Genomic DNA, 15,960 nt, shown 5'->3' with positions numbered 1-15,960 from the left:
CAGTAGGGGGATGATACTGTCCAGCACTGGGTCTGTCCCCACAAGCTGCTGCCTGACTCCCCTCCCCTCCACTCCCCCTCCACTTGTAGTGTTGGAACGCCAGAGAGGGAAAGGACCAGCCCACAGTGACACTTGGCTGCCACCCTCACAGGAGAGGAGGTTGACATCACACCCTGACTGTGGCCAGGGGAGCTGAGCTCTCCTAATGGACATGGGACCCATGGTCTCACCGTGTCTGTACTAGTCTGACCCTGACTCTGTGCCCCTGAGCTCCCTCAGTGTCAGTGCCAAAAGTGACCCTGCAAAGGGAAACTCTTTGCATTGCGCTGGGGGCACCAGAGGGAGCTCAGACTAGCAGGCTCTGACGTTCCCCCATCTCTGCTGATGAAGGGGGACGCCTGGCTTCCTGCTTCAACATGGCCTCTGGGTCAGACTCAAATGAGACATTCCTGAGTAGACATAACAGGAACCTGATTTTTTTTTTTTTTTTAAGGAAAAAGAGAAAAAAGAGAAAGAAAGAAAGAAACACAAAACACACAGCCTTGATGCCAGATACCCTGAGGAGTGGATGTACAATGGACAGTTATTGATGCTGACAATGTACCCATTGAACGAGTTTCTTCAGCGCATCTTTGAGCTCCTTGTTCCTCATACTGTAGAGGAGTGGGTTCAGCGTTGGAGGCACCAACGAGTACAGAACAGACAGCAACAGATCCAGAGCTGGAGAGGAGAGGGAGGGGGGCTTCAGGTAGGCAAACATGACAGTGCTGATGAACAGGGAGACCACGGCCAGGTGTGGGAGGCACATGGAAAAGGCTTTGTGTCGTCCCTGCTCAGAGGGCATCCTCAGCACGACTGTGAAGATCTGCACATAGGACAGCACAATGAAAACAAAACACACAAAGCCTAAAAAAAGACTAACCGCACTAAGCCCAACTTCCCTGAGGTAGGCGTCTGAGCAGGAGAGCTTGAGGATCTGGGGGATTTCACCGAAGAGCTGGTCCACGACATTACCTTGGCAGAGTGGTATTGTAAATGTGTTAGCAGTGTGCAGGACAGCATTGAGAAAACCACTGGCCCAGGCAGCTGCTGCCATTTTGACACAAGCTCTGCTGCCCATGATGGTCCCATAGTGCAGGGGTCTGCAGATGGCAACGTAGCGGTCATATGCCATGACTGTGAGCAGATAAAACTCTGTGGAAAATAAGAAAAAGAAGAAAAAGACCTGGGCAGCACATCCCAAGTAGGAAATGGCCCTGGTGTCCCACAGGGAATTGACCATGGATTTCGGGACAGTGAGGGAGATGGTGCCAAGGTCGAGGAGGGAGAGGTTGAGGAGGAAGAAGTACATGGGGGTGTGGAGGCGGTGGTCGCAGGCTACGGCTGTGATGATGAGGCCGTTGCCCAGGAGGGCAGCCAGGTAGATGCCCAGGAAGAGCGAGAAGTGCAAGAGCTGCAGCTCCCGTGTGTCTGCAAATGCCAGGAGGAGGAACTCGTTGAGGGAGCTGCTGTTGGACATTTGCTCCTTTGTGGCACAGGGGGATTTTCTGAGGAAGAAGACACATTGACAAGTTAGGACAGACTTCTCTGAGCAAAGCTTTCTCATAACACCCTCCCCCCCCCCCACACACACACCAAACACACACACATTACCTCTCCGCATCTCAGTAGCACCATCATTGATCTCTGTGGCTTGAGCTCTGATTTGTGCTGGCTGATTTTGCCATGCGGAGCAGGGGCCTCTGCCCATGGGCTCCAGAGGAGTCAGCCCTGACCTACAGCACTGTGTACATGGGAACAGGGGGGACTAAAATTTTAAATTGCTGACAGTTCCAGTCAGATTTAACCCACTCATAATGTTGAAGGGATTTTCAGGCGAGGAAACGTCTCCTGCCCTGGACCCACCAGCCTTGAGAGCAGAGGGCTGTGCTTGCTGGGAGAGGAGGGGAGGCCTTGGAGCTGATAGTTTCCTCTCACACTTTGAGCATGACTCTGCTGCCTGGAGCCGTCCCTGTGGGGACCTGTTTCTCTGTCCCCACGTCTCTCCCCTCTCAGTGCTCACACACCCCATCCCACCTGCTGGGTGCTCAGCTCTGCCCTGCAGAAACCTCCCGGGGGCGGAACGCTGCCCAGGGCACCTCCGTGTTTGGAGGTGCTATGGAGCAGGGGAGAGAAACCTTGGTGAGGCTGGAAAGGTGATGCTGGTTCTGTCCTTAGGCGGAGGGGTGGATGAAGGCATTTGCTGAGTCCCTCCCAGAGCTGCTCCTCTCTCAGTGTCACTGTCTCAGTCCCCTGTCTAAACCTGACAGATCCAATCGCATTTCGCCCTAGCCAGAGAGAATCAAAGTGAAAGCACAGACTCATGACAGCTCCTTCCCTTTCATGTATCTGCTGCCTTGACCTTCCTTTTGGAAAGTCTCCTCCAGAAATGTTCTGGGAGTGAGCTGGAGCTGTGGGCAGCCATGACCCGTTCAGCACCCTCACAGCAGGAGAGAATGAACCTGCCCTGCCAGGGCGTCTCTCCTCCCACCCAGAGCTTCTCCCCACAGTGCTGCAGGGAGCTCCCCAGGCAGGCTGAGCGCTGACCCTCGCAGGCGGCAGAGTCACTGCCCCAGGCACACAGCACCCTGGAGCACAAGGACACTGCTGTGAATTACAGCCCTGGACAGACCTGTGTGCACACACCGGCTGCACACCCCTGCAGCTGTCCCCAAGAAAAAGGAGCAGGATGCCCTGTCCCTTTAATGATGTGGAGGCAAATCCCTGTTCTGAAGCGTCTCTGCCTCCTCTGCAAAAGATAAACCAGGAGAGACATCCTTAAAAAACAGATGTGGGATTTGATGGGATGGGTTGGGTTTAGAAGAGCCCTCCAGGAACCTCTACAGCATTGCTCCACAGCCAGAGACTTACCGTGTCAGGGGATGTGAAGATTTCTCCCACAAGGAGCTCTCCTCTCTCCTCCCACTCCACACGGCCTTTCACTTGTCCCTGTCTTCTCTCATCTTCTGTCAGCAATTGCAGACAGAGCCTGGAGCCCTGTTGCTCTTTGCAGAGGAGCTGCTCCTGCACACAGCTGTCTTTGGGCAGTGCTGCCCGGTTGCCAGGAGCTCCCTCCATCCCAGGAGCCTGGCCTCACTCAGGTACAGAGGCCCAGCTGAGCTCATCAATTTCTCTGTCCCTTGTGCTCCCTTCTCCTGAGAAATGTTCACTGAGGTAAAACAAAATAATCACTGATGGTCCCTCTAGAAACAATGCAGAGAGACCAGTCACAGCATTGTTGCTTGTTTCATCAGAGCATGGTTATCTACAAGAGCTGGAAATGTCCCACTTTGGAAATCCATATTCCCATGTTTCAACTAGGCAGGACAGCTAGAAGTGGTCAGGAAGGCAGTTCATTTTCCCATTCTTCAGGTCTTGATGCAGATGAGTCAATCTGGGCATCTCATGCCTGTTTAGAAACCCCTGGGATGCAATGGGATTCAGCTAACTCCCGTGAACTCCACAGACACACAGGAGGTGGGATTCCCCTTGCCAAAACTGAAGTGGGCACAACATAGATGTCTGCACGGGAGCTCCTTGCCTAAGCTCCGGTTATAATCACTTTAGATGGAGGGTGGGAGCCAGTTGCTCACATGCAAACACCTGGTGACCTTGGAAGAGACAGAGGTGGTCCAAGGCATGTGCCAGTGTCTTCTTGCTCTGATGGAGCAACTGGGAAACCCACGTCCTTATGGAGCATCAGCTAGGGGCCAGGTGGAGAATTTCCCTTGGCCATCTGAAATGACACTAGATGCTTTCTACAACTGATGTTCCTCTCACTATGAAGCTGAGACATATGAAGATCTCAATGTTACAAACAGCTAATGTAATTCAGTGCAGACACGTGATTTAATGACATAGAAATAGGCCTGCAGGGCCATGTCAAGTGCCTGGGGTGTCCAGCAAAACCACATGTTTCTAGTAGTTCCAGCATGGGACCTACAGGAAAGCCATGGCCCTTTGGAGTAGCGCTGGGCAAGTGCCCTAGGGCATCTTGGATTATCTACCTGTACCCAAACAACTGAATACCACCACTGCCTTTAGGCAAAGTCCATCCCATCTACATCCAAGCATGCTGCATAAATGGGAGGCACATCACACCAAGGTCTCCACTCCAGCATCTGCACTCTCAGACCCTTCTTGCTCCCAGCCCTCTGAACCTCTTCTCAACCCTCCCCCTCCCCCTCCGCCCCCTAGATGATGTGAACAGGGACTGGGCTGATGATGTCCTCAGGGTGGCTGGATCACAGAACCAGGGACCTCTTCAGTGGCACCTTGTCCTGCCTGGAGATTGGTTCAAGCCTGTCACAGGCACCAAGGTGCTGCAGAGTCAGTTCAGGCAGGAAACCCCTCTCCTGCCACTCCTTTGTGGCCCAGCTCTGTTTCTCACTGGCCTTGGACACTGCAGGCTTTGCTCTCTTAGTGGAAATCTCCTTTCACCATTACATTGCCACCTGCTGTCTAGGCCAGCATGTCACCACTTGCAATCAAAGCCTTTGTATTCCTGAGGTCCTTGCTAAAAGTTTTCCCTGTGACAAATCTTCATTCAGCACCACAGCTGAGGTGCTGAAGCCAAAATATATGCAAACATATGGAGCCTGTCCCAGGGCTGCCCCATGGTTGGAATAACTGAGATGTGGTGTGATCAGTCGCATGATGGAGTCCTTCAATGGCAGGGTGCAAGTTCTTCAGGAGAGACAGCCAGGGAAGATGAGGAGGGGGATGTCCTATGTGTGAAGGGGTAACTTGGATGTATGGAGCTCTTCCATGGGATGGGCAAAGGGAGGCAACTCTGAAGGGCAGAGGAGCTCAGGAAAGCCAGCAGGTCATTAAGCACCTATCAAGCACAAGAATGCTCCTTATGAACAGTTTGTAGAATTAGCAGACACCTCTGGACCCCAGCTTGGCTAAATAGGGAGCTCCCACATGAGCTCCAGGGCAATAAGGCAGCATACAGAAAGGGGAAGGAGGGAGAGGCTGCAAAAGAGGAATTCAGAAATATTGTCCAGCAAAGCAGGATGGTGTTAAGGAAGCCAAAGCTCCCCTGGGACAGAGACACTTGCAGGGTATGTGAAGGACAGGAAGAAGAGCTACTGCTGCTTCAGTAACAGTAGAAGAATAAAAAAGGAAATGTGGACTCACTGCTGACTGGGGCAGGGATTCTAGCAAAAGTGAATGCAGATAAGTTTGGGGAAGTCAAGTCCTTCCTGGCTTCAGTCTTCACCAACAAGGTCTCCTGAGCTGTTGTGCCTAGAGTCAGGACTGCTAAGGAGAAAACCAGCCTGCAGTGCCTAAGTCTCTAGAACTCAACCCAGACAAGCCTATGGGATTGGATGGCTGGCATCAGAGCTGGCTGCTGTGACATCAAGGCTGCTTGCTGTCATCTTTGAAAGGTTGTGGAGATCAGCGAAGGTCCCAATGAGCAGCAGAAGGAATATGTTGTGTCCACCTTCAAAGACAGCCACATGGACAACCTGGGGAGCTGCAGGCCATTCAGCCTCACGTTGGTGAGGAGTGTGTCATGAGCCAGTCCTCTCAGATCACATTTCTGGGCACTTCATGAAGGTGACTGGGAACAGTCAGCATGGATTTACCCAAAATAAATCATTCCTGAACCATCTGATTTCCTTCTGTGATAAAAGATGAGTACTTGTGGAGGAGAGGATAGTGGTGGATGTCCAGTAGACATCCAGATGGGCAAAAAGCAGTTTGGATGATCAAGGTCAGAGGGCTTTCATGAATGGGTCATGCTTTACCAGGAAGCCAGGTAAAGGTGGGGTATGCAGGGTTATACCCCACATCCTGTCCTGTTTGAAAAGCTCATCAGTGGGGAAACAACCCGTGCATCAGGACAGGCAGAGACCTGACCAGCAGAGGAGGGACCCGAAGGTGAAGGTCCTGGACATTACAGGGGATGCCATATGAGTGTGTGGTGCATGCTCACCACAAATGAGGCCAGCTGCATATAGGACTGCATTAGGAAGAGCCTGGCCACCCACGCAAGGGCAGTTCTTAACTCCCTCCACTCAGCACTGGTGTGGCCACGTCTGGAACAATGTGTCCCAGTGTGGGCTGCCCAGTGCTGGAGGAATGGGGAGCAACTGGAGAGGGTCCAGGGGAGGTCTGCCCAGATGGGGTTGGGGGCCTGAAGCACGTGGCCTGTGTGGAGAGGTTGAGGGACCTGGACTTCTTTAGCCTGCTGAAGTGAAGGCTAAGACCAATATGGTAGTCACCTCTGACTGCTTGAAGAGTGGTTTCAGAGATGAGGGAGCTTTTCTTGGCAGTGGGAAACAGCATGCAAAGGAGAAAGAACCACAAACTGCATTTTGAAACATTCAGACTGAACTTCATGTTAAAAGGATGTCACTCGTAGGGTAGTGCAGTGATGAAGCTGGACACCCAGAGGGAGTCTGTGATCAGCCCCTGGCTTTGTGTTTCAAGGAGTCACCAACAAGGACTGAGGGATTTCAATAAAGGTGGGGAGATCCTGCAGTGAGAGCACGGTGGGGAAGGAGGTTGGGTGTGTACAGCCTGCAATGATACAGGTGCAGGTTTGTGACAGCTAAGGACAGCCTGTGTTGGAGACAACGGAGGGCACTGTCAAGGCTGACAGCCTCCAAAAGAACTGAGGATTTTTTTTCCTTTTGCTATGGCTGGTGCGTCTGCCACCGGGGCCTGCAAGAAGATGATGCTTCCTTACACCACTGGGCCTTGTTGCCTCCTCACCCCCGGGGATCCCAGGAGGTGCTGTAATGTTGTCCTGCACTCGGCATTTTGCATCGTCACCTCACACTGCCCCCAGGAAGAGCCCTGAGCAATGTGTGATGGAAAGCATCACCCCACCCAGGAGCTGGCTGTCAGTGCCTGGTCACTCTGCTTGATAACACACATGAAGGTTGACTTAGCCTCAGAGCCACCCTCACATTGCCTTTGCCTACCTGTAATCAGGGCCTCCAGCTTTCAGCTCTAATCAGCCCCTGGGGAGTCTTTCTTGATTGTGGCCCTCAGTGGGACCTGTTAACGCTCCAAGAAACTTGGGAATTTTCTTCTGACTTTCTTGAGAGGTTTGTTCAGCCTCAGCACCTGAGGTGCATGGGCTCAGCACCAAATACATTCGAGGGATCATTAAAATGCAAAAAACCCTAAGGAGCCAGGCCTCTTTCCATAATTTTCTTCAATTCTTGTGTGGCTAGTTGGGGAAGTTTCAGGAGTGTATTTAAAAGAGGAAGATTTCAATGAGCACAAAAAAGAAAAAAAAAGGATTTCTGCTTTTAAAGTTTTCCTTCTTTTTCAGCTTACAAACTAGAGTGATATCCACATTCTCCAACTGATATGGATCCAGAGTGTCTCCTAATGAAGTCGGGACACGTAGGAAAAGCAGCATCCTTGAGATCAGAGATCCATGAACAACCTTCCTCCCCAGCTCCCCAGCCCTGCCATTTCCCTCATCAGCCACTGGGGACTTCAGATCACTCTTGTGAAAATCGAACCTTTTGCCACTCAAGGCTGTAGCTGAATGTTACAGCTCATGTGCACCAATTCCCACCTGCTTTCCTTCGAGAACTAGCTGCAAACAGACACAGAAGGGTTTGTCTTAATTGCAGACAAACAAAAATAATCTTGATCCAGTGTCATAACAAATAAAATACACTCCTCCACTGTGCACATGCCCAGGGAGTCTGATGCAAAGATGACTTTAGAAATGATCAATTAAGCAGGATATATGGAAATATGTGAAAGGTTACTGAGATTAAACCCACAGCATAAGAGACAGAGCAGTGGTAATGCAAGTTAATGGGCAGATCGATATTTCTTCTCCCGAGACTAACACCCTTCCTGAAGATTTCCACTATTTCATCACAGGAAAACATTGACATTAAAAATTAGCCAATCTTTTGAGCTGATGAAAGTGTGCTCCTATTTTTGGAATGGTGAAAACAGTTCTTCACCTTTTCAGGAAGAGCTCAGTTGTCCAACCACAAGCACCCAGTGGCACTTGGAGAGGCCCCAGTGTCTCTGAGGAACCTGCCTGGGCCTGGCAGCTCTCGCAGGGGTCCTGCAGGAGAATGGAGCCCCTTGGAGCTGCAGAGGGAGGCTGGGCAGAGGGGACTTGGGTGCCTGCAATGGCACCAGCTGTCCATGACCCTCTGACTGCATCCCACCCCAGTTCTGAAAATAACTTTCCTTTTTTAAAAAAAAGTAAAAACACAACATTGCCCTAAAAGACCACTATATTAAGAAAAAGAAAATAAATCAAGAAAGATAATAAGAATAGAAAAAAAAAGTTGGAAAGTGTAACAAAACATTTCTTTGCTTTCAGTCTTTTTCTTAATTTCTTTCGTGCTTCATTTTTAATGTCAGTTTCTAAACATTTCTGCTATAATCAGGCCTACACCATTAAACAAGATATTTTTGTGTCTCACACAGAGCCCCAACAGCTCAGAAAACCACCCCCTGCCCATGGCTGTCCATGCCACCCCTCACTCTTTGAGCAGAGCACGTCGCACTCTGAGGTGTTGAGCTCTCTCAACTAGTGAGGAAAGCAGGGTGACCAGCTTCAAGGAAATGCTCTACTTCTCGCTGACCAAATTTGCACAAATCTCAACATACCTGTGTTACCATGATGTTTTAAAGGAGTCCCTAAAACATCTTGCCACACTCCCTTTTCATTGTGCACACAGGCATTCATCTTATGGCAGAAGGCAATCACGTTGGTCAGGCATGGTTTCCATTTCCCCTTGGTCAACGCATGCTGCCTCTTCCAGGCCTTCTCCTTCCTATGCTTGGAGATGGTTTCCAGGAGGATTTGCTGCATCACCTTCCCAGGGACTGAGATGAAGAGGACCAGCCTCTCATTCCCCAGATCCTCCCTCTTGCCCTTCTGGAAAATGGCTGAGATGTTTGCCTTTTCCCAGTCATCAGGAACCTCCCTGATTACCCTGACATTTCATTGACAATTGGGAGCAGCATTGCAGTGACCCCAGCCACCTCTCCCTGCACCCCGGGGTGTTTCCCTTCTGATCCCATCGACTTGTGTGTGCCCACTGGGCAAAAGTCCTCCCCAGATGCATCATCCTCTACCGGGGTGAGGCTTTGCTAACACAGATGCTGCCAAAGGACTCGGGGGCCAGGGAGGCCTGGCAGTAGACAAAACCAGGAAAAGACAAGGTGAAAGAGGAAATGAGCTCCTCAGCCTTTCCCCTCTGTTTGTCACTACGTCCCCTGCCCCACTGAGCAGGGAGAACACATTTTCCATTGGATGGATGCTTTGTGCTGCCAACATCCTTGCAGAAGGCCTTCAGGTTATCCTCCCCATCCCTTTCTACCTCCAGCTTTAGCTCCAACTCCAGCTCCCGGTGAGCTTTGGCTTGCCTAACTCCATCCTAAACAAGATGAATTCCTCTCTGCTGCAGTCCAGGGTGGTGACTCTGTTATTCCTCTTACCTCTCTACCGTCTCACGGTCACTGCAGTGACAGATAACCTCCACATTCACATCCCCATCCAGCCTGAGCTTCAGGCAAGAAACCAAGGGGAGGATGGCACCATCTACTTAGAGGTACAAACTACAGAAGTACAGAAATCACACTGCAGAAAAGCCTGTTTTTCTCCCCTCACCACTGAGGGGATCCAGGCAATGGCCTTTCAGGTGGTTAAAGGTGGATGCCAAGAATTTCCATTGTAATGTCGATATGCCTGAGGCAGTGCCTCCCAGGCTGCCCTTACAGGCAATGGGGAGGAGAAGCTGTTCACCTGCCTTCTTTTAGATGGTCACATAAAGCACAAAGGACTCCTGTCCCAGAGACATTTGCTCTGTGCTTGAAATGGGCCCTGAGATCATAGGCGTTCAGGATAATTCAGGTTGAAGGGACCACAGGAGGCCTGTAGTGCAACGTGCTGCTCAAAGCAGGGTCCAATAGAGGGTCAGAAACCAAAGAATGCTCCTGCCAAAGGACTTCTGGGGGTGATACAGCAGGAGAAGGCAGTAGAGGGTTGACAGGGTGATCCCATGGACAAGAGGCTTTCCTTTTCCTCCTTCTCCTGAGAATGAAATCCTCAGCTCTCCAGGGAGAAGAAGCTGGAACATGAACTTTGCCACTAACATGGAGGCAGAGAATCTCCTGAGTCCCTTACAGACAGAGCCTGCTCCAAAGGCCACCACCCCAATCTCCCAAGAGGCCCAGGCATGCCTGCCTTGTTGCTGGGCACCCTCCAGCCCCAGGCAGGAGGTGTGCGGGGAACAGAGTGGGGTGTGCAGCCTGCAGCCCTGGCCACCCAGCAAGTGTGGTGGGACCCTGCTCCTCTAGATGAGACTGGGCTCTCCTGCATTTCCCCAGTGTGAAGCCTGCATCCCCTCCAGCTGGGAATACAGCCTGGCAGAGAGGGCCATCATGGGAAACATGAGCTCTGTTCCAGGGTGTGAAGAGAGAGGGGAGGGCAGAGGGGGATCTGCTCATGCCCTGGGCAGTGATTCCCTCCCTGCAGCCAGTACAGCCCTGCTGATGCCCTGTGACCTGTGAGTCCAGGAGGTGGGACTCCGATCTGCTCTGGCTCTAAAGATTTTTTCAGCCTTTCAGACCCAGGATGCAAAGCACCGGTCTGGGGACACCTCAGCAGTCGAAGGGCCTGAATGCCTGGTGTGTTCCTGAGAATGTTTCTGAGTCTCCTGGCACTGGTTTGACTCCTGTTGCCCATGGAGCAGAGACTCCTTTTGAGGATGAACTCACTCACTGTGTAACTCTGAGGACAGGCTTGACCAGGCAGTACAAATGCCAGCAAGGCCTCAACCCCACAACACTGTCCCTTGACCCTCACTCTACTTTCCAGCCCCTTTCTCCTAGAGGATTTGGTTTGGGAGGCACCACCAGAGATCTCCAGGTCCATGATGTGCTCTGAGCTGGGCTAACTTGACAGTTAGATCAGTATGGTAGGTGCTTCTCCAGGAGAGTTTTGAAAATCTCCTGTCCCCTTCCCCAGTGCTACTCAACTACCATGGTTATGTCTTTATTTTTTCCTTCAAATCATTTGGAATTTCCCATACTGCGTCTTCTCCTTGTTGTCTCTTGCCCTTTCCTCCCCTGCGCCCCCAGCCAGGCCACCCCATCTACTTTGCCTGAGGAGAATCACAACATCACCTCCAAGCACATCCTTCCTGGGATTTGCTGGGACCACACAGGCAGACCATGGTGGCCACCTCCAAGCAGAGCTATGCACTGCAGGTCTCTACACGGTCTCAGAAGAGAGCATATGGAGACATAACATGATCCAGGGCAGAACCTGTGGGCCGATGCCAGGGCAGGGCCAAGGGCAACAGGCATGAGAAGAGAAGACCTCCAGCAGCTCCTCTCCACACCGAGGCAGGCAGTGATGCACCAGACAGCGCTCCTGAGAGAGGACGGTGAAACAGGACGGGGGGCACAGTGCAGTGCTGGGCACTGACCATCTGTGCTGGGTCTGGGAGTCCTGGCAGGTGGTGCTGGTGCCTGTAGACCTTGAGAAACCCCCCAGTCCTGCTAGTAGCAGCGACTCCCCTTCATGACCGTTGGGAGCTTACTGGAGTGTCATGGCTCCCATCAGCACCTCAGCCCTCCACTGGCCCAGCCCTGCTGCCCTGCACGTGGCCCCACGGCCTCACTGTGCAGGCACCACGAAGGACAGGGTGCGTTCTGGGGTGGGGAAACATCCCCCCAGCATGCTCCCCATGACAGCCCTTGGTGTCCCATCCCCCTCAGCCCACCTGCCTGGCAGCCTCCCACCAGTCGCCACACCCTGTACAGCCGTGTCCCTGTCCCCCTGGGGTTAGCAGAAGGCCATGCTCTGCCATCTGCTGGGGTCTGAGCCTGCAGAGAGGCCAGGCAGGGATGGACATTCCCCCCATACAGGTGCTGAGCCCAGCAGGCAGACAGAGCTGGTCACATTCAAAGATCACATCTCACCAGGACCACAGGGAATGGCCAGTGCTGGAAATAGCTGGTATGAGTTGCTGGGTCTGGGAGGAGTTTCCTGGGAAAGTTTCTCCTCTCTGTTCATGCAGCAACAAGCTGGGATGGATCTTTGACATGAAGCACCCTGCTTGAGGGCCCCATGGGAGGAGGATGGTCTGCAGGCCAAGCAGATGGCCCCAGGACCTCCTCTGCATGCTCCCTGACAGCCCTGCAGAGGAACCAGCAGAGGCCTCGTCCTCCCAGGGCTAACAGCTGGCTGCCCAGTCCTTCAGCTGGGCATGGGGCCTTGTCTGGGGGTGACATTTGGGGTAAGGATCAGCATGCGGGGCGGGTAAGATTGTCTCAAGGAAATGTGCTGGGGACATGGCATAAGGGACAGCAGCTTTGGAGGAAGAGCCCACCTTTCAGGCACTGCACCTGCAAGAACCTACTTTATTACAAAGATATTGTGATTGGGTCAGCTCTGACCCACTGCTAGACACAACTTTATATGGGCACCAGGTGAGACAGAGCAGTTTTAGTAAAGGTGGAATGAATCCAAGCATTTGTGTAGCAACATGGTGACAATTAATAATAACAACAGGAATAATAGTAATAATGAAAATAAAGGGAACAAACAAAGCTCTGTCCTGGTATGGGACACAGGGGGAGTCATTTGTGGAGAGCAATGGCAATGTTACCACTGCTGAAAAATGTCCAGGAAATCAGTTTCCTCAGGGCATCTTTGAGCTCCTTGTTCCTCATGCTGTAGATGAGAGGGTTCACTGTTGGAGGCACCACTGCATAGAGAATAGTCACCACCAGATCCAGAGCTGGGGAGGAGAGGGAGGGGGGCTTCAGGTAGGCAAAGATGACAGTGCTGACAAACAGGGAGACCACAGCCAGGTGAGGGATGCACATGGAAAAGGCTTTGTGTCGGCCCTGCTCAGAGGGCATTCTCATCACAACTGTGAAGATCTGCACGTAGGACAGCACAATGAAAACAAAGCACCCAAAGGCTAAAGAGGCACTAACCACAAGAAGCCCAGCTTCCCTGAGGTAGGAGTCCAAGCAGGAGAGCTTGAGGATCTGGGGGATTTCACAGAAGAACTGGTCCACTGTGTTGCCTTGGCAGAGTGGAACTGAAAATGTGTTAGCAGTGTGCAGGAGAGCATTGAGAAAACCACTGGCCCAGGCAGCTGTTGCCATTTTGACACAAGCTCTGCTGCCCATGAGTGTGCCGTAGTGCAGGGGCTTGCAAATGGCAACAAAGCGATCATAGGCCATGACAGTGAGAAGACAGTACTCTCCACCTAACAAGAAGAAAAGCAGGAAGACTTGAGCAGCACATCCTGAGTAGGAAATGGCCCTGGTGTCCCACAGGGAATTGGCCATGGATTTGGGGACAGTGGTGCAGACGGTGCCAAGGTCCAGAACAGAGAGGTTGAGGAGGAAGAAGTACATGGGGGTGTGGAGGCGGTGGTTGCAGGCTACAGCTGTGATGATGAGGCCGTTGCCCAGGAGGGCAGCCAGGTAGATGCCCAGGAAGAGCGAGAAGTGCAACAGCTGCAGCTCCCGTGTGTCCGCAAATGCCAGGAGGAGGAACTCGTTGAGGGAGCTGCTGTTGGACATTTTGCTATCTCCAGGCATGGGGGACTGTGCAAAGAAGAACAGACATTGAGAAGTTAGGAGAGACTTTTTAAGCAGAGAAACCCCCAAATGTTGCAGTTCTCTCTTGGAGCTGGAGGATGATCACACTCATGTATGTTGCCCTAGAAAGAAACCAGCTCCTGCTGAGAGCACACGAGTCCAGTTTCAAAGTGCACAGCTCCAAACTTCTCACCCTTTCTCCAGGCACCTGAGGGAGCTCTCCACACTCCCCTTCTAGCCAAGGACACACAGGGCTCTTTTCAGATGCCCACATACAGCCTCCCACCACCATCTCCATACTCTCAGCATCTCTGCACCTTCCTCATGGGTCTCTCAGATATCACAGAGGTGCTATGAGACAGCAGTGCCTTTCTAGAGGGCAGCACGCAGTCTGCCAGGACACTAGGAAAACAGTCAAAGGACTCTTAGGACTGAAGATGGGCTCGCCTTAAGGGAGAGTCAGCTCATTTCCCAGCTCCATGGTCTGCATTTCCTGGAGCGCAACAGGTTAGAAGGGGGCTGGGGCAACCTCATTCCCATGCAGACCCCTCTGCTGCACAACTTGCAGCATCAGTGTCTGAACTGCAGCTGAAAAGGCTCCAACGCCAGAAAGCCTGAGAAGACCAGGAGCAGCATGGCCAGGAGGGGAAACAAGGAGCAACACCATGATTCTTCTGCCAAGGGAAGCAAGGAGAGAGACAGAGAGGCATTCTGGAAAGCCTTCCCCTTATCCAGCTGGGCATGCCACCTCACAGACGGTGACATCGCAGGGCAGTCACTTTCAGCCCCTTTGTCAGGCAGCATGAAATGGGCCTGTAGCAGGAGAGATGCCCCTCTCCTCTGCCAGAGGTCTGGCTGCGGAGGAGGTGGCTCATGCCCTGCAGTTCCCTCTCATTCCCTGCCCATCCCTGCTGTCTGGAGCTGTCCCTGCTGCCAGCTCTTTCTGTGTCCCAACATCTTCTCCCGCTCAGTGCTCACAGACCCCATCCCACCTGCTGCGTGCTCAGTTCTGCCCTAAGGAAACCTCCCAGATCAGGGCACTGTCTAGGGGCATCTCTGTGCATGCACGCCCTATGGAACAGGTCACGTAAACTCCTATGAGGCCACAAAGGTGATGTTGATGCTGTCTGTAGGGTAAGGTGGGCATGAAGTGACTTCCTGAGGTTTCTCACTGACCTATTAATCTCAGGGAGTGAAGGTTTAGGAGTCCCACTTCCTTGGCAAAACCAAAAATTTGTTCCTTCATTCTCCCTGCCAAAATTAGGAAATGGAAAGTGCAGACACCTGAAGGAAAGCTCCTTCCCTTTCAAGTACCCTTCTCTTGATCTCCTCTTGAAAAGACCCCTCAGACATCTCCTGCGCATGAGCTAGAGCTGTGAGCAGCCCTGACACACGCAGCACCCTCTCAGCAGGAGAATGAACCTGCCCTGCTGGGGGTCGCTCCTCTCTCCCAGAGCTTCTCCCGGCAGCGCTGTGGGGAGCTCCCTGGGCAGGCTGAGGGCTGACCCTCACAGGCAGCACAGTCACTGTCCCGGGCACACAGCACCCTGGGGTGCAGGGACACTGCTCTGAATCACAGCCCTGCACAGACCTGTGTGTGCTCCGTGGCTTCACACCCCTGCAGCCACCCCGGGAGAATGGAGCTGCATGCCCTGTCCCTGTGATGGTATGGCAGGGAATCCCTGCTCTGAAGCATCTCCTCCTCTGCCTATACACTGCAGGAGCCGGGAGAGCAATCCTTAAAAAGCCTATCAGTTATGGGATGGGATGGGTTCGGAAGCCAGGATCCCACCACTGCCTTTAGGCAAAGTCCATCCTGACTGCATTCAAGCACGCTACATAAATGGGAGGCACATCACACCAAGGTCTCCGCTCTAGTCTCTGCACTCTCAAACCCTTCTTGCTCCTCTCTGCCTGAACCTCTTCTCAAACCGGGACGATATGGACCAGGGCGGTGCTCGACCTCAGGGTGCCTGGATCACAGGCTGCCCAGTGCCAGGGACTTCTTCAGTGGCACCTTGTCCTGCCTGAAGATCACTTCACCTCTGTCATAGGCCCCAAGGTGCTACAAGCCCTTTCCTGCCAGGGCTGCACAGCCCAGCTCTGTTTCTCCCTGGCCTTGCGCACTGCAGGCTTTGCTCTCTCAGTGGGAACCTCCTTTCACCATTACATTGCCACCTGCTATCCATGCCAGCATGGCTCTGCTCTGAAGTGGGACCATTGCACACACAGTGTCCTTGGCTCTTGGTAACAGTCTTCACCACAACCAGTCTGCTCTCTGTGCCACAGCTGATGCTCTGCAGCCCAAATATATGCAAATGTATGCAGCCTGGGGTAGAGACAGGAGCA

At 52.6% G+C, this 15,960-nt stretch overlaps 1 protein-coding gene across 1 annotated transcript; it reads right to left on the bottom strand.

Annotated features, from left to right (window-relative positions):
* Window positions 1-583: 583 nt before the first annotated feature.
* LOC136993034 (olfactory receptor 14J1-like) lies at window positions 584-1,519 on the bottom strand. The gene has a single exon (XM_067303051.1). The coding sequence runs from the start codon at window positions 1,517-1,519 to the stop codon at window positions 584-586; it is 936 nt and encodes a 311-aa protein (XP_067159152.1).
* Between the last annotated feature and the right edge of the window lie 14,441 nt (window positions 1,520-15,960).

The sequence above is a fragment of the Apteryx mantelli genome, chromosome 11, assembly GCF_036417845.1.
Source record: "Apteryx mantelli isolate bAptMan1 chromosome 11, bAptMan1.hap1, whole genome shotgun sequence".
Classification (NCBI taxonomy): Eukaryota; Metazoa; Chordata; class Aves; order Apterygiformes; family Apterygidae; genus Apteryx; species Apteryx mantelli.
This window is presented reverse-complemented; position numbering and strand designations above follow the sequence as displayed.

Bases quoted from the DNA above. Each gene is read 5' to 3' on its own strand.
- LOC136993034 (XM_067303051.1), bottom strand. From the start codon at position 1,519: ATGTCCAACAGCAGCTCCCTCAACGAGTTCCTCCTCCTGGCATTTGCA.